At 37.5% G+C, this 24510-nt stretch overlaps 1 protein-coding gene across 4 annotated transcripts in view; it reads left to right on the forward strand.

Moving 5' to 3' along the window:
- Positions 1-24510, forward strand: part of rab3gap1 (RAB3 GTPase activating protein subunit 1) — a 51015-nt gene that overhangs the window by 10021 nt on the left and 16484 nt on the right. For all 4 annotated transcript variants that reach the window (XM_048194758.1, XM_048194759.1, XM_048194760.1 and 1 more), the window contains exons 7-18: positions 87-252; positions 2261-2360; positions 4189-4270; positions 9445-9513; positions 12050-12123; positions 12204-12296; positions 12561-12730; positions 14440-14547; positions 15326-15498; positions 16041-16095; positions 17391-17726; positions 20979-21116. In XM_048194758.1, the coding sequence (XP_048050715.1) occupies positions 87-252; positions 2261-2360; positions 4189-4270; positions 9445-9513; positions 12050-12123; positions 12204-12296; positions 12561-12730; positions 14440-14547; positions 15326-15498; positions 16041-16095; positions 17391-17726; positions 20979-21116 (1564 nt within the window). The remainder of the gene's footprint in view (positions 1-86; positions 253-2260; positions 2361-4188; positions 4271-9444; positions 9514-12049; positions 12124-12203; positions 12297-12560; positions 12731-14439; positions 14548-15325; positions 15499-16040; positions 16096-17390; positions 17727-20978; positions 21117-24510) is intronic.

Genomic DNA, 24510 nt, shown 5'->3' on the forward strand with positions numbered 1-24510 from the left:
TTTCTCACTGTGTTAAAATGCCCACAGATCATGATAGGAAGCCCTCACGTTATATCCACACACTTCCTCTTCTCTGTGTTTTTCAGCCACGTGCCGCTGTTTGTACAGATCCAGCAGAAATGGAGGAGGATGTACACGGGCGAGTGTCAGGGGCCCGGCGTCCGCTCCGACTTTGAGATGGTGCATCTGCGCAAAGCGCCCAGCCAGTACAACCACCTGTCCGGCCTGCTCGACATCTTCAAGAACAAGATTGTGAGTTCAGATGATGAGAGATCGGACTTAGGTTTAACACACAGATAACATGCTGATCAGGTGTGATTTCTGTGGACGTTTAACTGTAAAAAACACGTGCCATATGAAGTAGGAAGGTTGATGATTTATGAGTTTGATGATGTTGCTCCTGCAGCATTGCATTTATAGTAAACAATTATGCATTTGGCAGACGCTTTTACCCAAAGCAACTCACAGTACATTGCAATCAAGGTATACATTGCTGTATTACAGCTTTAATGATATTTGACCTGTCAAATTTATTAACCATTGTTAATATTAGTTAATAAAAATACAATTGTTCATTGTTTCATGTTAGTTCAAAGTGCTTTTAAAGGGTTAGTTCACCCAAAAATGAAAATTCTGTCATTAATTACTCACCCTCATGTCGTTCCTCACCCGTAAGACCTTCGTTCATCTTCAGAACACAAATTAAGATATTTTTGATAAAATCCAATGGCTCAGTGAGGCCTGCATTGACAGCAAGATAACACTTTCAACCTTAATGTTATGAAGTGAGGAGAATACGTTTTGTGTGCCAAAAAAACTAAATAACGACTTTATTCAACAATATCTAGTGATGGGCGATTTCAAAACACTGCTTCATGAAGCTTTACGAATCTTTTGTTTCGAATCAGTGGTTCGGATCATGTATCAAACTGCCAAAGTCACATGATTTCAGTAAACGAGGCTTCGTTACGTCATAAGTGTTTCAAAATTTCAGTTGTTCACCACTAGGGGGCGTGATCAAAGTCCCGTTAAGACAAGTCATTTCACTCAGCGGCCATCTTTGAAACGCCTCTCAGACTTTCAAGTGCAGCTCATATCTCTTTGAATGGGGAAACATCAAATTCTGCAAAGTTGTGCGCCAATTTTTCGATTAAATTTTATATTTGAAATCACCAATGATATATGTCTCATATATGTTGTTTCTAAACACTCAAATCATGACAAAAAACTGTATTCTTCAGGCTGGATCAAGCTAAATGCGCGTCTCTCGTGTCTCATTTCGGAGGCGCGCGTCTGACTGTTTCTATAGGAACCGGAGCTTCTAACGGCCGCTGCAGTGACACGATGACTTTACCAATCGGCGATTGACTCTTATTTAGAAGGCGGGACTTATTCCACCATATGGCGCATTGCATTTTCGCCCATTCAAAACAATACAAGTGACGCGTCTTGTGTTATTTTATAGTCTTTGGCGTGACTTTGGCAGTTTGATACACGCTCCGAACCACTGATTCGAAACAAAAGATTCGTAAAGCTTCATGAAGCAGTGTTTTGAAATTGCCCATCACTAGACATTGTTCAATAAAGTCGATATTTGTTTTTTTGGCGCACAAAAAGTATTCTCGTCGCTTCATAACATTAAGGTTGAACCACTGTAGTCACATGAACTGATTTAATATGTCTTTAGTATCTTTCTGGGCATTGAAAGTGTTATCTTGCTGTCAATGCAGGCCTCACTGAGCCATCGGATTTTATCAAAAATATCTTAATTTGTGTTCTGAAGATGAACGAAGGTCTAACGGGTGTGGAACGACATGAGGGTGAGTAATTAATGACGGAATTTTCATTTTTGGGTTTGGTGTGTCAGGGCAACTTTGGACCCAGACGCTGTCGGCGTGAGCCAACCCCGCAGTCTGCTTTCGTCGCCACTATTTCATCAGCATCGGCTTGGTGTGTTTCGGGCTTTACAGCATGTTTCTGAAACCAAACGCTCATTACTACATCTGAATATTAAGCAGGCATTTCAAAATCGTTTCTTTCTTTTAGGAGACAATAACTCCATTTATCTGCAGTTTGATCTTTGAAACTTTGCATAGCTTTTACCTTCAGAAACAATCATAGCATTTGATAGGTATATGTGCAGTTTTTAGTTAAAATATAATAATTGTACAATTAATTATATTCTTCTTTTTTGTTTGTCATATTTCCAGTCTGTCTCCTTCATTCTCTTGATGTTTTGTGCATCCGTGTCTGTCCGCAGGGCTGCCCATTGACGCCACTGCCGCCCATCAACATCGCCATTCGCTTCACGTACGTCCTTCAGGACTGGCAGCAGTGCTCGTGGCCTCAGCAGCCGCCAGGTGTGTGTCTGATCTGAGATCAGCTGCGACGTCTACAGCGTTTTAGCGTGTTGCTCTCATGGGAGCCTTGTGAAGGAGGGTTTGATGGCTTCACGGACGTAATGTCTGCACTGAAGACTTGTGTTTTCTGTTGTTATTCACTTCTGAAACTCTTAACTAAAAAGGCTTTCAGAACAGCTGAGAGGTCATTGAAACGGCAGTGAGAAATCAGGTTAGCTGTAGTCCGAACAATTGAGTCAAGTCACATTTATTTCTATAGCGCTTTATACAGTAGAAACTGTTTTCAAACAGCTTCACAGGAAACTAACAGAATCTCACAAGTCTGAATTCACAATTTTATCTCACAATTCTGACTTTATATCATGCAATTGTGAGTTTATATCTCACAATTCTGAGAAAAAAAGTTAGAATTGTGAGATAAAAAAAGTTGCAATTACCTTTTTTATTTTTTATTTCATGGCAGAAACAAGCTTCCATAGTATCTGATTTAGAACGAGCAGAAATCTGTGAGAAATATAACGACCCAAAGACAAAAGAATTAGTAAAAATAAGCTGTTTTGTAGGAGCAATAGCCTTGTGGGTAGCACTGGGTCATATGCCATAGCTGTGCACAAAGCGACCCGCGTTCGAGTCTCAGCTCGAGGTTCAGGCGTATTCATTAATGACGTCATCAGCGACTAGTCGACTTGACTTTAAAGGTGCCCTAGAATTTAAAATTGAATTTACCTCGGCATAGTTGAATAATAAGAGTTCTTTACATGGAAATGACATACAGTGAGTCTCAAACACCATTGTTTCCTCCTTCTTATGTAAATCTTGTGCGTGAAAAACACCACGGAAGAACAGGCAAATCTCAACATAACACCGACTGTGACGCAACAGTCGGGATCATTAATATGCACGCCCCCAATATTTGCATATGCCAGCTCATGTTCAAGGCATTAGACAAGGGCAGTATTAATGTCTGGAGCAGCACAGCTGAACATGAATAAAATAAAAAATCTATGAGGTATTTTGAGCTGAAACTTCAGACACATTTTGGGGACACCAGAGACTTATATTACATCTTGTGAAATAGTGTTCTAGGGCACCTTTAATCACATTAATGTCGACTTGCAACCCCTACGTTCAGTTCAATAACTGTGTAAAGTTAATCAATCATGCAACTAGTTCATTTCAGCTATAAGCAGTTCTACAGACAATAGTGTTATTATTCAGCTCAATTCAGTTCAAGCTTTGATAGGCACTAAAATCTGATGCCTCTTTTTCCTTGTAATGATGCCCTTTATTTTCTGTTCGTTGCATTATTATTGCATAAAAAGTTCTGCAAAAAATCCTTCCTCAATAATTTTGTCTTGTTTTCCAGTACAAAATTCAAAGGGGAAACAAGAATATTTTTCTGTCATTTCTCTTCTCCAGTAAATGTATCTTGATTTAAGAATGTTTAGATGTTTGTGCTGGAAAACAAGACAGAAATACTGAAAAACAACATCATTTTTTGCACTGTAGGCGCAGCAGACTGTTTCCTGGGGAGTGTGGAAATTTTCATTTGATACATTGGAGAAGCTTTCGCTGTTGCCATGGACTCGCATGTGTGGCGATCAGAACATCTCTGTCAATATTACATTTACTCAGTGGATTCGGTGCGCTATGAGTGTTTACCTCTGTATTAAGCAGTGCGGAAGATGTTTACACAGGCAGATGATGATATTCTACGTATATCCTGAGTTGATTAATTTCACTGCACCATATTACTTTGATCATAAGCTAAAATGAAAGTCAAAGTTAATATGAAATGAAAAGGTGTGTGTGTGTGTGTTGTTTTTAGACTTTGATGCACTTCTCACTGGAGAGGTGGGCGGCGTGGAGTTTGGCAAACTTCCTTTTGGAGCGTGTGAAGATCCCATCAGGTGCGTTTGTGTTCAAAGGTCACGGTGGTAGTTAATGTTCAGAGCTGCTTTTCTTTACACCAAACTGCATTAAAAGGAAATCTGAAGAAATTGATCATAATCCATCTTAATGCAGCAGTGCCAGTGACAGATTTTTGACAGGGTTTATTGGCAATGTGAGATTATTTTCATGACAATTAAGCACATTTTGCCCAAATTCTCACTACTGTAATGCAAAAAACAAAACATATATGTAATACACATATACATACAATATATATATATAATTTTTTGAGAGAAGTCTCTTCTGCTCACCTAACAAAAATGCAGTAAAAACAGTAATATTGTGAAATATTATTACAACTTCGAACTAGATTGTAAAATTTGTAGACAAACTTTGATGTTGGCTTGACAAAGCCAAATCTGATGGTTCAAAATAACTTTGAACAGCTTGATGTTTGAAGGTTTTACTCAAATAAAGTAAAAAATTGTTACAGTCATGATTTTGCTTGTGGTTAGCATTAATTGGTGCATAGTGCATCAGTGCATAGTGCATAAGAGCATAGTGCATAAGTACATAGTGCATAAGTGCATAAGCGCATAGTGTATAAGAGCATAGAGCATAAGTGCATAGTGAATAAGTGCATAGTGCATAAGTACATAGTGCATAAGTGCATAGTGCATAAGTGCATAAGCGCATAGTGTATAAGAGCATTGTGCATAAGTACATAGTGCATAAGTACATATTGCATAGTGAATAAGTACATAGTGCATAGTGAATAAGTGCATAGTGCATAAGTACATAGTGCATAAGTGCATATTGCATAGTGAATAAGTGCATAGTGCATAAGTACATAGTGCATAGTGCATAGTGAATAAGTACATAGTGCATAAGTGCATATTGCATAGTGAATAAGTGCATAGTGCATAAGTACATAGTGCATAAGTGCATAGTGCATAAGTACATAGTGCATAAGTGCATAGTGTATAAGAGCATTGTGCATAAGTACATAGTGCATAGTGAATAAGTGCATAGTGCATAAGTGCATAGTGCATAAGTACATAGTGCATAAGCGCATAGAGCATAAGCGCATAGTGCACAAGCGCATAGTGCATAGTGAATAAGTGCATAGTGCATAAGTACATAGTGCATAAGTGCATAGTGAATAAGTGCATAGTGCATAAGTACATAGTGCATAAGTACATATTGCATAGTGCATAAGCACATAGTGCATAAGAGCATTGTGCATAAGTACATAGTGCATAAGTACATATTGCATAGTGCATAAGCGCATAGTGCATAAGAGCGTGCATAAGAGCATAGTGCATAAGCGCATAGTGCATAAGTGCATAGTGCATAAGTACATATTGCATAGTGCATAAGCACATAGTGCATAAGAGCATTGTGCATAAGTACATAGTGCATAAGTACATATTGCATAGTGCATAAGCGCATAGTGCATAAGAGCATAGTGCATAAGTACATAGTGTATAAGTGCATAAGCGCATAGTGTATAAGAGCATAGAGCATAAGTGCATAGTGCATAAGTACATAGTGCATAGTGAATAAATGCATTGTGCATAAGTACATAGTGCATAAGTACATATTGTATAATGCATAAGCACATAGTGCATAAGAGCATTGTGCATAAGTACATAGTCATAAGTACATATTGCATAGTGCATAAGTACATAGTGCATAGTGAATAAGTGCATAGTGCATAAGTGCATAGTGCATAAGTACATAGTGCATAAGTACATAGTGCATAAGTGCATAAGCGCATAGAGCATAAGCGCATAGTGCACAAGTGCATAGTGCATAGTGCATAAGTACATAGTGCATAGTGAATAAGTGCATAGTGCATAAGTACATAGTGCATAAGTACATATTGCATAGTGCATAAGCACATAGTGCATAAGAGCATTGTGCATAAGTACATAGTGCATAAGTACATATCGCATAGTGCATAAGAGCATAGTGCATAAGCGCATAGTGCATAAGTACATAGTGCATAAGTACATATTGCATAGTGCATAAGCACATAGTGCATAAGTACATATTGCATAGTGCATAAGCGCATAGTGCATAAGCACATAGTGCATAAGAGCATAGTGCATAAGTACATAGTGCATAGTGAATAAATGCATTGCGCATAAGTACATAGTGCATAAGTACATATTGTATAATGCATAAGCACATAGTGCATAAGAGCATTGTGCATAAGTACATAGTGCATAAGCGCATAGTGCATAAGCGCATAGTGCATAAGAGCATAGTGCATAAGTACATAGTGCATAAGTACATATTGCATAGTGCATAAGAGCATAGTGCATAAGCGCATAGTGCATAAGAGCATTGTGCATAAGTACATAGTCATAAGTACATATTGCATAGTGCATAAGTACATAGTGCATAAGAGCATAGTGCATAAGCGCATAGTGCATAAGTACATAGTGCATAAGTACATATTGCATAGTGCATAAGCACATAGTGCATAAGTACATATTGCATAGTGCATAAGCGCATAGTGCATAAGCACATAGTGCATAAGTACATAGTGCATAGTGAATAAATGCATTGCGCATAAGTACATAGTGCATAAGTACATATTGCATAAGTACATATTGTATAATGCATAAGCACATAGTGCATAAGAGCATTGTGCATAAGTACATAGTGCATAAGCGCATAGTGCATAAGCGCATAGTGCATAAGCGCATAGTGCATAAGAGCATAGTGCATAAGTACATAGTGCATAAGTACATATTGCATAGTGCATAAGAGCATAGTGCATAAGCGCATAGTGCATAAGAGCATTGTGCATAAGTACATAGTCATAAGTACATATTGCATAGTGCATAAGAGCATAGTGCATAAGCGCATAGTGCATAAGTACATAGTGCATAAGTACATATTGCATAGTGCATAAGCACATAGTGCATAAGTACATATTGCATAGTGCATAAGCGCATAGTGCATAAGCACATAGTGCATAAGAGCATAGTGCATAAGTACATAGTGCATAGTGAATAAATGCATTGCGCATAAGTACATAGTGCATAAGTACATATTGTATAATGCATAAGCACATAGTGCATAAGAGCATTGTGCATAAGTACATAGTGCATAAGCGCATAGTGCATAAGCGCATAGTGCATAAGAGCATAGTGCATAAGTACATAGTGCATAAGTACATAGTGCATAAGTACATATTGCATAGTGCATAAGAGCATAGTGCATAAGCGCATAGTGCATAAGAGCATTGTGCATAAGTACATAGTCATAAGTACATATTGCATAGTGCATAAGTACATAGTGCATAAGAGCATAGTGCATAAGCGCATAGTGCATAAGTACATAGTGCATAAGTACATATTGCATAGTGCATAAGTGCATAGTGCATAAGCGCATAGTGCATAGTGCATAAGAGCATAGTGCATAAGCGCATAGTGCATAAGCGCATAGTGCATAAGAGCATAGTGCATAAGTACATAGTGCATAAGTACATATTGCATAGTGCATAAGCGCATAGTGCATAAGCGCATAGTGCATAAGCGCATAGTGCATAAGTGCATAGTGCATAAGCGCATAGTGCATAAGAGCATAGTGCATAAGCGCATAGTGCATAAGAGCATTGTGCATAAGTACATAGTGCATAAGTACATATTGCATAGTGCATAAGTGCATAGTGCATAAGCGCATAGTGCATAAGCGCATAGTGTATAATGCGTCATTTGGGACGCAACTAAGTTTTAACATTAAGCTATCATGATTTAACATGAAGCTAGCCAGTTTAAGTATGTTTTAATTTGAAGCTAGCATGTTTTAATATGTTTTTGCATGAAGCTAACAAGATTTAACATGAAGCTAGCAAGGTTTAGCATGAAGCTAGCATGTTTAGCATGACGCTAACAAGTTTAAACATGTTTTTACATTAAGCTAGCTTGTTTTAGCATGAAGCTAGCCTGTTTTAACAGAAATCATTCTAATATGCTGATTTGCTGCTAAAGAAACATTTATGATTCAAAGTTTTTGCTGATTCAATATTTGTTGTATGTGTTGATTTAATATTTGGAAACTGTGATACCGTGTAAGATATTTTTAAATGTTTAAAATCAGATTATTTAATTGTTAAAATTTAAATGGAATAAATTGAAAAAATGTTATTGACCAAGGATGCATTAAATTGATCAAAAGTGACAGTAAAGACAAATTTCATATAAATGCTTATTTTGAACTTTCTGTTCATCAGAGAATCCTGAAAAAATGACATCAAATCAGCATATTAAAATGATTTCTGAAGGATCATGTGACACTGAAGACTGGAGTAATGATACTGAAAATTCAGCTTTGATCACAGGAATAAATTACATTTTGAAATATATTCAAAAGGAAAACAGTTATTTTAAATTGTAAAAATATTTCACAATATTACTGTTTTCACCATATTTTTAAACAAATAAATGCAGCTTTGGTGAGCAGAAAGGCTTCTTTCAAAAATATTTAAAAATCTTACTGACCCCAAACTTTTAGTTATTCTAAAATACATTAAAAACAGTAATATTTTCAAAAAATTATATTCTGTTTCAGCAAATCTTTTCTCAATCAGCATAAAAGTCATAAATTATAATTCACCAAATAACCTCATGATGTGTATTTACTATTGTACTCTACAAATATACTTTGACAGATTGATTTGTTTTAGCATTACAGTAAAGGTACATTAGTTACAGTAAGAGACTGAGCATTTAAATGTTTTTATTTTAGGGTGAAATGTGACACGAGTCTTTCTCCCATATAGACATGTTTGCAGTGTTTTGTCCAGTAGGTGGCACTGACCCCAAACTCCTCATGGACCGTCAATGACAATTACATCACTTCCATTCAGAACGACAAAGCATTGCCAAGACGTTGCCTCAAGTCAAACAGATATTAAGATGCAATTAAGCACACATAGTATCAAAATACTTTCAATAACTCTTAACCAATCACTTGACCCAAATTTAGTGGAGACTCAGTGAAAGCTGCATGAGGAGTTTGAAGTTTGTTTTTGACAGAAATCCAAATGTTAAAGAAGGATAGTGATACTGAAACTAGAGTAAAACAATGTCCCTGGGTCATTCAGGTCAAATGTTATAAGCAAAAAATATGATTAGTAAAAGCTGAATGTGTAAATCAAATCACACTTTTTCAGTGAGCTGCACCTTGCAACAACGTGGCCGAACCTGACGGAGGGAATCGTTGTGGATAATGATGTTTATTCGTGAGTATTTTCCAAGTTTCCACAGTGCTTTTATAAATCTGACATCTTGTGCACCGTGAATGATGAAAATAGAACAGCGATGTAATCGTTTTTTATAGGACTGAGTAATTCATGAATATGCATGATGCACGAAAACAACTCCAGCTGATGTCAGTGCCAGATCCATGTTTCGTCACCTTGTAAAAAACCTGTTACCCATAATAATTTTTCACAGCTCAAGAGAAAAGGGGGGGAAGCGTGCACCGCCTTAAAAACACCGCCGAACGGCGTCGGAGCCAAAATTGATTCGCGCCGCATTATTTTACGCCTTTTAGTTTAGTGATGAAGTGCTGCTCGGTGAGCCGTAGCATCACATTAACACTTTGTGTTGTTTTCTCAAGTCTCATTCGGTGTGTGTGGGCATGTGCTGATGAACTCTTATTTCTGAAGTACTGAAAGAGTTTTTTTAAATGATTTTGAACAAAAATTCACACAATGAAGTGTGCTCGAGCCATCAGCAAGCACTCTCATTTCACATGCTCTCACACAAGCACACGCGATTGATCGTGAAAACGCGATAATTGCGTGACTTTTCAACAGATTTTTCAGCGTCGGTAATGTCATTGTTCATTTAGTTATTGGTTACGATGGCATCAGCACTCAACGCTTCTCGATGTGAAGGACATGCACTGCAAAAAATTATGTTCTTCCTCTGTATTTTTGTCTTGTTTTACATCCAGTACAAATATCTAAACATTCTTAAAGCAAGATACATTTACTTGATTAGCAAAATGACTGAAGAATGACTTGCTTTTTGAAAAAATCATCAAAGTTAAGTGTTTAAAACAAGAACAAATAACTGCCAATGGGGTCAGAAAAATAAACTTAATTTAATGGCAAAACAAGATTATTTTTCTGACCCCAATGGCAGATATTTTTTGTTGTTGTTGTAGTTGTTTTAAGCAAAAACTCACTTAATTTTGAGCAATTTTTCAGAAAAAGAGAATCATTTTGCATCAAAAGTCATTTTGCTTCTCCAGTAGATGTCTCTTGATTTAAGAATGTTTATATATTTGTACTGGAAAACAAGAGAAATATAATAAGAACAGCAGTGTAGTGTTCACATTTATATAGACACACTGCAAAAAAAATAATTTTGTTCCTCCGTATTTTTGTCTTGTTTTCCAATATAAATATCTATACATAAGTGACTTTATGCTTAAAACAAGAACAAATATCTGCCAATTGGGTCAGAAAAATTATCTTGTTTTCCCTTAGAATTGTTTATTTTTCTGACCCCATTGGCAGATATTTGTTCTTGTTTTTAGTGAAAACTCGCTTCGTTTTTTTTTTTTTTTTTTACACATTTTCAGAAAACAAGACTTAATATCTTAATATCTAAACAAGACTTAACAATCTAGTTCGAATAAGACTTATAAGACTTAAGTTATTTTGACTGTCAAAGTAATAACTAAAATATCTAAGCTTTATTTATACAGCTTATTTCATACACAATGGTAATTCAAAGTGCTTTACATAAAAAGGAATTTAAATAATCAAAATAATTACAGCAGATTTAGTCAATTTAGCATCTTCTGTGTCTTTTTTTTATTTTTTTTACGTTGACCGAGTTTCGTGGGGATTGCGTGAATCTCCTACGAGGAGTACATAAAAAGTCAGAGCCTGATTATTCAAAAAAATCCACATTCAAACCAAAATATCTGACATCTTGTTGGTCAGAGCTAATGACTGTAAATTAGAAAGTTGTCCGGCTCGATGAGATCAATATATGTTCCGAGTTTGGTGACTGTAGGTAAGACTAACCTCCCAACATTTGTCAAAAGGTGGCGCTATAGAGCTCCTCCTCCACGCCCATTTCTAAGGCTTTGACCGACAACTTTGACGTATGTGTCGAGTTTCATGCAATTTGAAGCGTGCTAAGTGCCTCAGTGACTCACATAAAAAACATTAAAGTTTAATGCGTTGCCATGACAACAGAATTCAAGATATCAAGAATCCTTTCACAGGTGTGTGGTGTCTTGACATTATTCTGATAAAGACTGAAGCAAATCGGGTGAAAATAAGAGGGCGATTTCAAAGCATTTTGATAGTGACACACTTCCTGCTGCCAGTTGGTGGCACTATGACTCTGACTCACAATAATCACATCCATGTGATTGGACTCCTACAACAAACGCACAGCTTTCATCAAAATCAGTTAATGTATGCAGAAGTTGTAACACTTCCTTGTTTCTCTTTTCTCGCCATAAATTTGTTTCAACGCTACAGCCAAAACGTTTGAGATATCAAAAATTCGCTCACAATTTCGCATCCGCAATGTCTTGTCTTCATACTGACAGAGTCTGGTATGTAATCGGATGAATCCCCTAGGAGAAGTATATCCAATTCCAGAACATGCATTTTTTTAAAACAACCCTAAATAACCAACTTCCTGTTGGGCTGGCGTATGACTTGAGTGCAAAAGTTGTTCGGCCCGATGAGATCTGTTTTAGTGAAAGTTCCTCAAGGTATGAATCTGTTTTTTCTGCTCTCACAGCGATCTGGATCCACTTCAAGCTCCTCACTGGTCCGTTCGAGTGCGGAAAGCAGACAACCCGCAGTGTTTGCTGGGTAAGTGTGGCCGCTAACACATAGACACTAGGAGCGTTAGATGAGCGCAGTTGAGCCTGATGTGTTTTCTTGATCCTCAGGTGAGTTTCTCATGGAGTTCTTCAAACTTTGCTGTCGGAAGGAAACCACGGAGGAGATTCTGGGGAGGAACTCTGTTGAAGAGGAAGGGAAAGGTCATCCTGAACATTTCTTTCTTGATATTAATTAACCACATATGTCTAAACTAGTTGAAATTCTCATTAAGCATCTTCTTGACACATTTCACTGGTTTTAGTTGTTTTTTTTTTTTTTTTATCTGAATGGCAAAGACATAATTTTTTGCAGTGCACCATCATTTCATCAGTTTCCACTAGCAGCTGCTCAACTCTCTCACATTATGTGTTTTTTGTGTATTGTTTGATTGACTGACTCTGCCCACCTCTGTGCTGTTTCCATAGAGAACAGTGACATCACTCAAGCCTTGTCCAAACTGACGGAGCCGACTGCTGTGCCCATCCACAAGCTGTCCGTCTCCAACATGGTTCACAGCGCACGCAAGCGCATACGGCGACACAGACGAGTCGAGGAGTCGCCTCTTAACAACGACGTGCTGAACTCCATCCTGCTGGTGAGGAGCTGTTAAAACAGAGAGCATGCTGGCCTGATCAGCAGCATGATTAGTGTAAGGAAGTGGATGATGTTGTATTGGTCATGTGATGCACCAGAAGCTGGCCATTGTGTAATAATAAACAGTTTATTTTCTCTCACTCTTCTTTACTGTGGGCTTCAGCTTGTATAGTTTATTACATTTGTAAGTTGGCACAACTTTTGGGAAGCAGGAATTGCAGGTGGCATCTGTAAACGCTGATGTGGCACATTCCTGTTTAATTAGCCTAAATGAGTCTGATGTTTAATTCAGGAGTCACATTGGCTGTTTGATTCGCTTTAAAACATGCCAGATGATTTGTGCAGGTTATTTGCATATTTAGCTATTTGCGATGTCTGCACCGGACCAAACTAAATTACTCTCATCAATTGATTGATATGATTAGTTATTTTTAAAGGTGCCGTAGAACGTGTTTTCACAAGATGTAATATAAGTCTAAGGTGTCCCCTGAATGTGTCTGTGAAGTTTCAGCTCAAAATACCCCATAGATTTTTTTTAATTCATTTTTTTAACTGCCTATTTTGGGGCATCATTAACTATGCGCCGATTCAGGCTGCGGCCCCTTTAAATCTCGCGCTCCCCTCCCCCAGAGCTCGCGCTTGCCTTAAACACCATAAACAAAGTTCACACAGCTAATATAACCCTCAAATGGATCTTTACAAAATGTTCATCATGCATACTGCATGCATGCGTCGGATCATGTGAGTATAGTATTTATTTGGATGTTTACATTTAATTCTGAATGAGTTTGATGGTGGCTAAAGCTAACATTACACACTGTTGGAGAAATTTAGAAAGAATGAAGTTGTGTTTATGAATTATACAGACTGCAAGTGTTTAAAAATGAAAATAGCGACGACTCTCTTGTCTCCGTGAATAAAGTAAGAAACGATGGTAACTTTAACCACATTTAACAGTACATTAGCAACATGCTAATGAAACATTTAGAAAGACAATTTACAAATATCACTAAAAATATCATGTAATCATGTCAGTTATTATCGCTCCATCTGCCATTTTTCGCTGTTGTTCTTGCTTGCTTACCTGCGTAAAGTCTGATGATTCAGCTATGCTGCTCCAGACGTTAATACTGCCTTGTTTAATGCCTTGAACATGGGCTGGCATATGCAAATATTGGGGGCGTACATATTAATGATCCCGACTGTTACGTAGTTGCTGTTATGTTGAGATTCGCCTGTTCTTCGGAGGTCTTTTAAACAAATTAGATTTACACAAGAAGGAGGAAACAATGGTGTTTGAAACTCAATGTATGTCTTTCCCATGTACTGAACTCTTGTTATTCAACTATGCCGAGGTAAATTCAATTTTTGATTCTAGGGCACCTTTAAATCACTTCTGACTGTAACGTCACTGTCAGCTCATGTGTGTGTATATATATATATTTTCTGTATATAGAAATTGTGAAATTGTGAAATATTACAATTTCAAACAACTGTTTTCTATGTGAATATATTTTAAACTGTAATTTATTCCTGTGATCAAAGCTGAATTTTCAGCATCATTACTCCAGTCTTCAGTGTCACATGATCCTTCAGAAATCATTCTAATATGTTGATTTGCTGCTCAAGAAACATTTTTTTTTTATTATTATCAATGTTGAAAACAGTTGTGCTAATGATCTTTTTTGTGTTTATCACTTTGTCCATCAGTATCTTTTCCCAGATGCAGCTTTGGATAAAACAGACTGTAATGATGTTAAATCCACACAGCACAGTCCAGGAGGAAAGACTGAACCGGACAAAGAATCAGAGGATTACGTGAGTCTGAACATAGAATCATTGAACACATTATCTCGCTATGAATTGATTCAGATCAACTGAGAATCACGTTTTTTAATGTGTTTAAAATAGAGCTCACAATTTTACCACTATTCTGAATCGACAACTAAACAAAATAATGTAATTTACTAGAAGTTCTGACAAAATGTTAATTGCTGCTGTCTGTTTAAAAATATTTAAGTAATCCGAATTAAAAAATGTTTTTGAATGAATGAATGAAATACTTTCATACTGGATGAAGCAGAGTTTTTGAATGATTCAATGACTCACTCATTTTTTCATCTCGTGTCGCCACCTACTGGTGTAACGATCTTTATTTGAAGCTCATGTTACTTTCAAAAGTTGATTTACTCTATTTTGATCGCTACCGTAGACATCAGTGTTTATATCTGAACTATAAACTTTTATCCTAGTACTTCTGTGATAACACGAATTATTGCAAGACAGAAATAATGATACTGTGTGGTTGAAAAGAGTGTTTGTGAAGCTGTTTCATATCTATACATGACAACTCTCTCTGGATCAGAACGCAGATCTGAATGTTCACTTTGATCGTACTTGTCAAAGCTTTAATAGACGGAGACAAATAGTTGTCATTTAGGAATAAGATCACGTGGGTGTTTGAATCGTTATGGCAATCTTTTAACGATTAATCATGCAGCGCTGGTGGTTTGTGGTCCTGCTGTGTTGCCATCACAGACTGTTGTGCTCAATGCACAGAAGCGCTCAGCGCCTGACCGTGTTTCCCTGTGAACAGCATCTCTATAATCAGCTGAAATCGGCTCCGTGCGACAGTCTGACGTACCGTCTGGCCTTGTGCATCTGTATGGTGAACTTCCATCACGGAGGAGTGCGCGCTGTCGCTCACCTGTGGCAGGAGTTCGTGTTGGAGATGCGCTACCGCTGGGAAAACAACTGCCTGATCTACGGGTAAGAGTAGTCATAAACACACATGAGGTGCAGAATCCCATTCACATCAAGAACGATAACTATATTAGTGTATATTATCAATTAGGTATTTGCAAAATGCACTCATTTTTTGCAGTGAAAATAGTTGAATGAATGTGAAATCAAGATGAGCGCTCAGATTCGTGACTCGGTGGTCTATGCACGCATATTTCACAAGGACTTGTTGCTGTACTGCATGCCACTGTCCTCTGAATGAATGCAAAAAGCCTAGGAATCATTTCAGTGGAGATGATGAATTGTGGCTGTGCTGTAATGCTGTTGTACTCCGTCTCTCTCTTGGGAAAGAGCTGCAGGTGCCCGGATCATTGATAACATTGGCGGAGAAACAATAACGCAGTTCCTCTGGTGTCCTCCATCTTGTCATGTCATTGTGTGCAAATGAGTGAAGCCTTTTGCGTCTTTGAATACACTGGCGCCTCTGTTCACCTCACGGCTGTTGTGCCGAGGCCTGATGGGAGGCTGCATTGATTGTGTGATGAACGCCTCTGTGTTGTGTGTTTCAGACTGGCGAGTGGCCCTCCCGATCTCAGGTGTTGTCTTCTTCATCAGAAACTGCAGGTGAGTCTTCATGTGTTCACACTTGTAGTTTGGTTCTTTTGGTCTGGACCAAAAAAAGAAAATGATACATTTAGTGATTGTAAACTATCACTTTAAACACTGTTAATGGGTCAATGACGTGACTGGTCATTTTTTTGTCCATTTTTTTGCATTAATAATAATATAAAACAAAGATATGATGTCCAAAGTGTGTAAGGTAGTACAACTAGATCTCTTTTATTGAATCCAAAAGGTTTGAATTATATTTTGCTACATATAAAGATATTTTAAAGATTTTGAAGTGTCAGAAGGTCATTCGGTTTAACTGTCCAAAGGCCAATATGGCAATTTTATAACATCATATATCAACATAGTGCAAAATGGTATTAAAATTATGTGTAGAAGTCGTTGCTTTATTATGAGAAAAATGTCTGGAAAAATTTTATTGATGTCATTCGGAGTAACAGATATAAAGGGACCATTTTGGATCAAGTCATGTTGTCAATATCATATAACAGGAAGTGACATCATTCAGAGACCTGCAAAGGACCACATGGTCATGAAGCAAAGTAACTAACTCTCTTTTAACTATTTGAAAAATTCATGTTTTCACTTGTTCATACGCATGTCCCGAAACATCAGGTCATTCGGTACAACCGCTATAAAACATGGAAAATGTTGTAATATTTAAAAAATTGTACTAAACCTAAAATGTTTGATTGTCCTTTTGCTAGATATCAGCCTGTTAGCATTGTTTGAAAATATCGTCATTCGGTATAACCAAAAGTGTCATTCGGTAAAACTGAATTTTGTCAGTTTTGTAAAAAAGGACAAAAGCAGTGTTAATTGATTATTAAAACCACATCATCTCATTGTTAACACTTAATAAAACTTCAAAATTTATTATATCTCTATTATGTTTTTTTTAGACTTTTAAAAACTTTATCAATGACCTGTATGCACTTTTGTTCAAAAGATTTTTTTTTTTTTTTTTTAATTAATCCTTATATTCATCAAGGATGCATTAAATTGATAAAAAGTGACAGTAAAGAAATTTAGAATGTTACAAAAGATTCTATTTCAAATAAATGCTGTTCTTTATAACTTTCTATTCATAAAAGAATCCTGGGAGAAAAAATATAAATTATCACAAAAATATGAAGCAGCACAACTGTTTTCAACATTGATAATAATCAGAAATGTTTCTTGAGCAGCAAATCAGCATATTAGAATGATTTCTGAAGGATCATGTGACACAGAATCTTAAACGATACTGATTTTTCACATGTTTTAATTTTGCTCTGCATCACCCCCAGATGCTGAACTGCTGCATTGAGCGCAAGAGAGCAAGGGATGATGGAAGGAAGAACACCACATCAGATGCAAGCCGAGATAAAAACCGTCTGGGGCCGGAGAGCACGGGACCGGCTACCGGACCTGCTGAGGTTTCTCCTGGGAAGTCGTGGGACTCGTGGAGCGACAGTGAAGAGGAGTTCTTTGAGTGTCTGAGTGACACGGAGGAGATGAAGGAGGCGGAGACAGACAGCGAGAAAAAAACAGCCAATAAGAGCAAACCAGAAGGTCGACTTCAGCCGCACGGCAAACTCACACTGCTGAACTCACAGGAGCCGCTCTATATCCCCGTCACACAGGTCAGCGCGACACTGGTTAAGCATCACTCAGATTGTTCTTACTCTTGATTTGCTGCTTTTATGATTTTGACATGCTTTGAAAGTTAGTTATTGGTTTGTTTTTCAACTTCAATCTTATTTTTACCATTATAAAATGAGATTTATTGCTGTTTAATAGAGTACAACAGTCGTGTTCTGGAAGTAAAAAATACATTTTCTCCACAAAATAAATATGTTCTTTTTACAGTTAAGGGATTTTTCCATAACAGAACTAAAACAACGTCCTTTGTTTACAAAAGTCCCTTTTAATTTAAAAGTCTCAATCATTCACTCATAAAGTTTGCCGCCATCTAATGGCATATTACACACTAATGGACCCTTTCTCAATACCAAATACAACATATTGTTTATATAAATAATATTTATTGAACAACAATATTTAAATTAACAATAGCCATTATAAATGACAGTAGGAAAAGTCAAATGTCAAACATACAAAAGCAGTGCTCTACAGGATGTAAGTTAAATATAAATTAAATTTAACATAGCTCAGTTTGATTTGCTCAGGAACAAGTAATAGATTAATAAGACGAAAGATTGTTCCCAAAATGAATTATATCTCATGCTTAAACACTATAAGAGACAGCAGCAAATCCCAAAGCACTGGCCGAGATGAAGCTGTTCTCAGCGGGTACTCGAGCACTGAGCGACCGCTGACGGCCTGGAGCTCGCATCTACGAAAACGTCTAAACAAATTGTAAAATAGGTGCAATGATTAAATATGAGTCACATATTTCAGCTCTAAACAACTACATTCTCGCCTAAAAATACTTAAAACTACAGTTCGTGGTACAACAGGTGGAGTATTTGTAAAATAAATACAGTGGATTTGCTCGGCCGCCATGACAGTCGCTTCAAGCGGAGTGATACAAACAGTGAAAAGGTAGTGCTGTTATCACTAGAATATCACACGGCTCTCAACCAATCAGATTCGAGAACCAGAAAGAACTGTTGTATAAGTATGTACTGTATGTGTATATATATATATATATACAATGTATGTGCAATGTAAATGTTTATTAACTTTATTTTCCCTTTTCAGCTAAATGAAAAATTTCGGTTTCAGTAAAATATTAATTTTTGTGCATCACTACTATTTATACTCTCTAAATGCTAACAGCCCTTGTGAAGCCCCCAGCTCACGCTTTCTCTAATTCTATTAAAACCTTCTCTGAACTGGCCATTATTCCCAGCATGCATCAGTGACCCATCTGCTCGTGAACAGTGAGATCCGCAGCCACTAGATCCAGTTTGTGTTCTGATGTGTTGATGTGTAAGAGCCGGTCTCACGGGGGTTTGCTGCCATAATCGCTGCAGTGGAGCAAGACGAGATATGTTGTTAAGATTTCTCTGGAAAACAAGAGAGAGAGAGGTTTGTTTGAGTGCAGGGAAAGATAAAAAATGTTGTTTGAAAACAGTGTTAGTAACTTCAGTGATGTTATATGGGATGTGACACCAGATGCTCTGAGAATCACACAAACATTTCAAACTCATCCGCAGTCGTTTATTTAAAGTGGGTCCTATTGTGCTTTCATCTATCTTTAGTGTGTGATGTTGCTGTTTGAGCATGAAAAAGCTCTGCAAAAGTCCCTTCAGGAGTTATTCTCTATATCAGTGACACTGTTTCTGAACTCCCTGAAACGCCTCCATTGTAGTCTTGCGTTTTCTTCCGGGAACGAACACGTCACAAATTTCCTCATTTAAATATTTAATATGCAGAATAAAGGGGCGGGGCCTGGTTGAGTTAGTTAGTAGTGTGTTGAAACTGGCGGTTATGGTAAGGGGTGGGACTTTTCCCAAACACCAATCACAACACACTGCTCCAGCTGACCAATCAGAGCACATTGTGCTTTTCAGAAGGAGGGGCTTCATAGAGACAGGAACTAAACAGAGCGTTACTGACAGACTGGGAAGTGAGGAGCTGCAACAATGGAGAATATGAGGAAAATAATGAACATTCAAGCATGAAAACCTGTTCTAGTAGAGCCTAAAAACAACATCAAGACTTTGAAAAAGGGCGTAATATGTCGGTTTTGATTTTCTTTAGGTCAAGCATGACATTTATGTGTTTGTGTGTGTACTTACTCTACATCAGCAGTGTGTTTTGTTTTCAAAAATGACTCGCTGCCTGTTTGAAGCATGAAGGTCACAAAGCTGCACACATCTGTGTATGATTGACAGCGGCCTGCAGAAATTTAGTACAATCATCTGTTCATTTTTTACTGTCAGCACTAGGCCTGTCATTATTATTGATTAATTGTCTGATCGTGGTTATTCTATCTAATTGCAATTATTTGAGATGACCACAATAATTATCTGGTTTAAATTTAAGTTACATCTTGCCATCTTAAAAAGGTAAATTTAAGCGCTTAAAGAAATGCCATTATTATATTATATTATATTATATTATATTATATTATATTATATTATATTATATTATATTATATTATATTATATTATATTATATTATAAACAAATTCCAAAAAAAAAAACATATTAAGCTTATACTGTTAATGACATGAACAAAACAGAATTAAATCTTTATTCTCAGTTATTTATATAATTAATCGTTTAATTTAACACAAAATTCATGATCGTGACAGTCCTAGTCAGCACATTTCAATAGTTTGTGACCTAAGATTACTAGTTCTTTTAGTTATTGTTTTTGCATGAGAAATTGTTGAGCAACACTTTTTCATTCCTTCTCAATGAGGCACAAAGACACTTTCCAGAACCTTCACTCTCTCTGCTCCTCTCTGGTGGAATGAGCTGCAAACCTCCACTGAACTGCTGAAACCATCACAACTTTACTCTAAATATGGACTGTATCTTTAAGAAGTCTATGCAGATATTATATATCTTGATTATACATCATTACTTTTGTGTGAGTAAAGATATAGGAGCCAGTGAATATGGAAAGTAAAATTATAGGAAGACCACAAAGACACATGAAATTGCTATATAAAGAAAGCATCAGTAGCTATGTTTCCATCCAAAGCTGCAAAATTAACTTATGCACAAAATTGGAATATTGCATAAAACATTTGCAAATAAAGCACCGTTTCGAAGAGAAAAAAACATTACTTCCTGATAAACTGGTGCCTCAGAGCGCGCAGACATAACACAATAAACGCAGTCTTGTTATCTTGAGAGTTGGACCATAAACTAAAGTGTGACCCTGTTGTTATATAAACTGTTGTTTGTGTGTCGCAGGAGCCGGCGCCCATGACTGAAGACCTGCTGGAGGAGCAGTCGGAGGTGCTGGCCAAACTGGGCACGTCCGCTGAAGGTGCCCATCTCCGTGCCCGCATGCAGAGCGCCTGCCTGCTCTCAGACATGGAGTCATTTAAGGTGAGGCTGCTGCTCTGTGTTCATGTGACAGAATGTTATTTGTTTGAGACACAATGAGAGGATTACACTGCATTCTGGAGTCATTTCATTTGTGTGTCCTGGCAGCAGATTTTTGTCAGTCTTGTCACCTGCAATTCATTATCACATCTCCAACAGTCCCTTCTGTGTAAAAGTATTCTGGCCACTGTCAACTGGAAGAACATCTCCAGGGCCGTCCAGCCTGATGATGTCCACATTAGGGAAAATAGAATTACGATTTATAAACCACATAAAGCACTATTCACAGAGGTAATTTGTTATCGTTGCGACAAAACAGAATAGTGTTTTTGCGGAAAAAATGTGAGACGCAGGTATAGAGACGTGTTTTTAAGTTGAACTTTTATCTTAAAAGACGTGAGCGCAGCGGTCAAACACATCCATCTAGTACATTTACACAGAAAATCAATGGGACATTCTGAACCAGGTGAAAACAATCGTTAATACAGGCATTTGTGAACTGTGCACCATATGAAAAGAGTTCAGAAAGGCATGAAGAAATGTAACCGACACATCACGTATCATTTATGCAAAGATGTAGTGGCTGCAAATATTGTCAATAAAACCGACTTCTAAAATATGATACAGACATGTATGTTTGTGTGTGTAAGGAAATATTGTTTCAAAGTTGTGATTAAAGGGGATCTATTATGTCACTTTCACAAGATGTAATATAAGATCTCCAGAATGTGTCTGTGAAGTTTCAGCTCAAAATACCCCACAGATCATTTATTATAGCTTGTCAAATTTTCCCCTATTTGGGTGTGAGCAAAAACACACCGTTTTTGTGTGTGTCCCTTTAAATGCAAATGAGCTCCGCTTTCCAGAAGAGGGCGGATCTTTAACAGCTCAACAACAACAAAGCTGGAGAATCTCACGCAGCCAAAATGAGGATTGTCAGTAACGGTGTTCAGCCTTACATTGTTCAAACCGGAGTCGACACTGATGGAGAGACTCAGGAAGAAGTTACAACCTTTAGACGTTTCTGAATGGTTAGTGGATAAATTTATGTAGTTGCTGTGGAGTTGATTCAACTCATCCACTAGCATGTGCCGTCATGTTCATCTTTTGTGTTGAATTGACCCTCTTTGTGAAGCAGTCCGGTGTAAAATGACGGCATGACAACAACACTCTACTACAACAACTCTTCCTCTTCTTTAAAGCAGCCCAACATGGCCCCGCCCCCCTTTGTTGTGTGTTCTCGGGGGCGGAGTTTATGTAAATGTTAGGGTTTGTGATGTCACCAACTCAGGAAGAAGCTCGTTGTAGTTCCTACCAGCCGTTTGTTGTAGTCCTTAAAAAGAGAAAATATCTCCCTTTTTCATTGAACTTTGAGCGTCGTAACTTTGCAGATGTTGTTTATGCTCAAACAGCAACATTACACACTAACTAAAGTTAAAGTTAAACACCCCTTTAAAATCGAAATCACAATATCATGATAGTATTTTTAATTGTATGTTAAAACAAGATAAACTATCAACATAATTCAAAGAGAAAACATTTATTCTTCTCAGATGTTTTTTCTTGTTTTAAGCATAAACTCACTTAATTTTGATTCATTTTTCAGAAAGCAAGACTTAATATCTTCAGTCATTTTGCGTCTCCAGTAAATGCATCTTGATTTAAGAATGTTTAGATATTTGGACTGCAAAACGAGACAAAGATACTGTGGAAGAACCTCATTTTTTGCAGTGCGAGCGGCTTGTTTTGGACGTTTGGGCTGAATGACAGATTTCACATGGCAATGCAGAATGAGACAACAACCAGATTATATCCGCTCACATCTTTCTCAGCCCAGACAATGCCTCCCATCTTCATCTGTGCACAATTCACTGAATCTTTCATAGGTTTCACCTTTTAAAAACGCTGCTTGGCAGAAGCCAGAGGGAGAAGCATCATTCATTTTCATAAGCGCCACCCTTCCATCTTTCTCTGTCGGATAACGGCAAATTATCCCGCAGCGTTATGCCATGGACAAACCCGAGAGATTAAGGAACAAGGGATATGTGTGGGAATGGAGCGTTCCGTAAGCACAGCGAGCGCAGCCTCATTTCCAACTTCTTCTAGTGCGCTATGAAGCGAGAATGCTCGTTTTTGAACACCGGGGGGCGAGACCGATGTGGAAAGGTGACATTTTGTGTCTATTTTGCCTCTCTATAGCCTGTTCAACTGCCCTACAAAATGCTCTAATTTCCTGAGCAGACACACCAGCTCGTCTTATTGCAGTGGTGGACTGCTGTGAGCACAGCGATTGCAATAAATGGCCCCTTTAGCTGAAGATGGCCTCTAAATTTAGCAGCAGTGCTGTCTGTAATTGTGCTTAGCCAAGCATAATTTGGCATTTTGGCTTTAATTACCATCTCCCTCCGGGTGGAGAGCAGAGAGACCCGAATATGATGAATGGGGCGTCTTAAAAGTGTGACGGCACGCTCGCACACCATCATACCGCTGCACCGCTCCACAGACAGACGTCAGCTGGTTCATCCACTGTAAGAGGTGATCAGTGTGCCGTCAGCGCTGAACCAGTAACGAATGACTGTAAGGATGAACAGCAGTAACTCATTACAAACTATATCTTCACCTTTGTTATCAAATGTGAGTTGTGCCTTTGGAAAAACTCTCCAGCACAATGCCAGATTCGGCCTGACAGCTTTCCCTGTGTTTAAGACTTTGCTAAATTCGGTTTGTCAGTTCAGCTTTTAGTGCTTAATCCTGTTCTGTACACACAGTTCACTAATTTAAACCGCATTCTACAATTAAATTAACTATTGAACTAACTGAACAACTTGCTCTTAAAGGGATAGTTCACCCAAAAATGAAAATTCTGTCATCATTTATTCACCATCAAGTTGTTCCAAACTTGTATGAATTTCTTTCTTCTGTAACACTTTAGTTTAGGGTCCAATTCTCACTATTAACTCGTTGCTTATTAGTATGCTTATTACTAGGATATTGGCTGTACTTATTAAGCATATATTAATGCCTTATTCTGCATGATCATATTCTACATCCCTTAATACCACCCAATACCTAAACTAACAACAACTTAACAACTATTAATGATGATAATCAGGAGTTTATTGAGGTGAAAGTCATAGTTAATAGTGAGAACTGGACTCTAATCACTAATAGACCCTGAACACAAAATATATACTGAAGAATATAATAGTTGATGGGCCACATTGTCTTCCATAGTATAGAAAAAGACAATGGGGACCAAACAACTGTTTGGTTAACCATATTCTTCAAAATGTCTTTTGTGTTCAGAAGAAGAAAGAAATTCATACAGCTTTGATACAACTTTACTCCAGAATTTAAATTTAATCACCCCTATGTCATCCAAGATGTTTATGTCTTT

Source organism: Megalobrama amblycephala, linkage group LG6 (assembly GCF_018812025.1).
Source record: "Megalobrama amblycephala isolate DHTTF-2021 linkage group LG6, ASM1881202v1, whole genome shotgun sequence".
Taxonomy (NCBI): Eukaryota; Metazoa; Chordata; class Actinopteri; order Cypriniformes; family Xenocyprididae; genus Megalobrama; species Megalobrama amblycephala.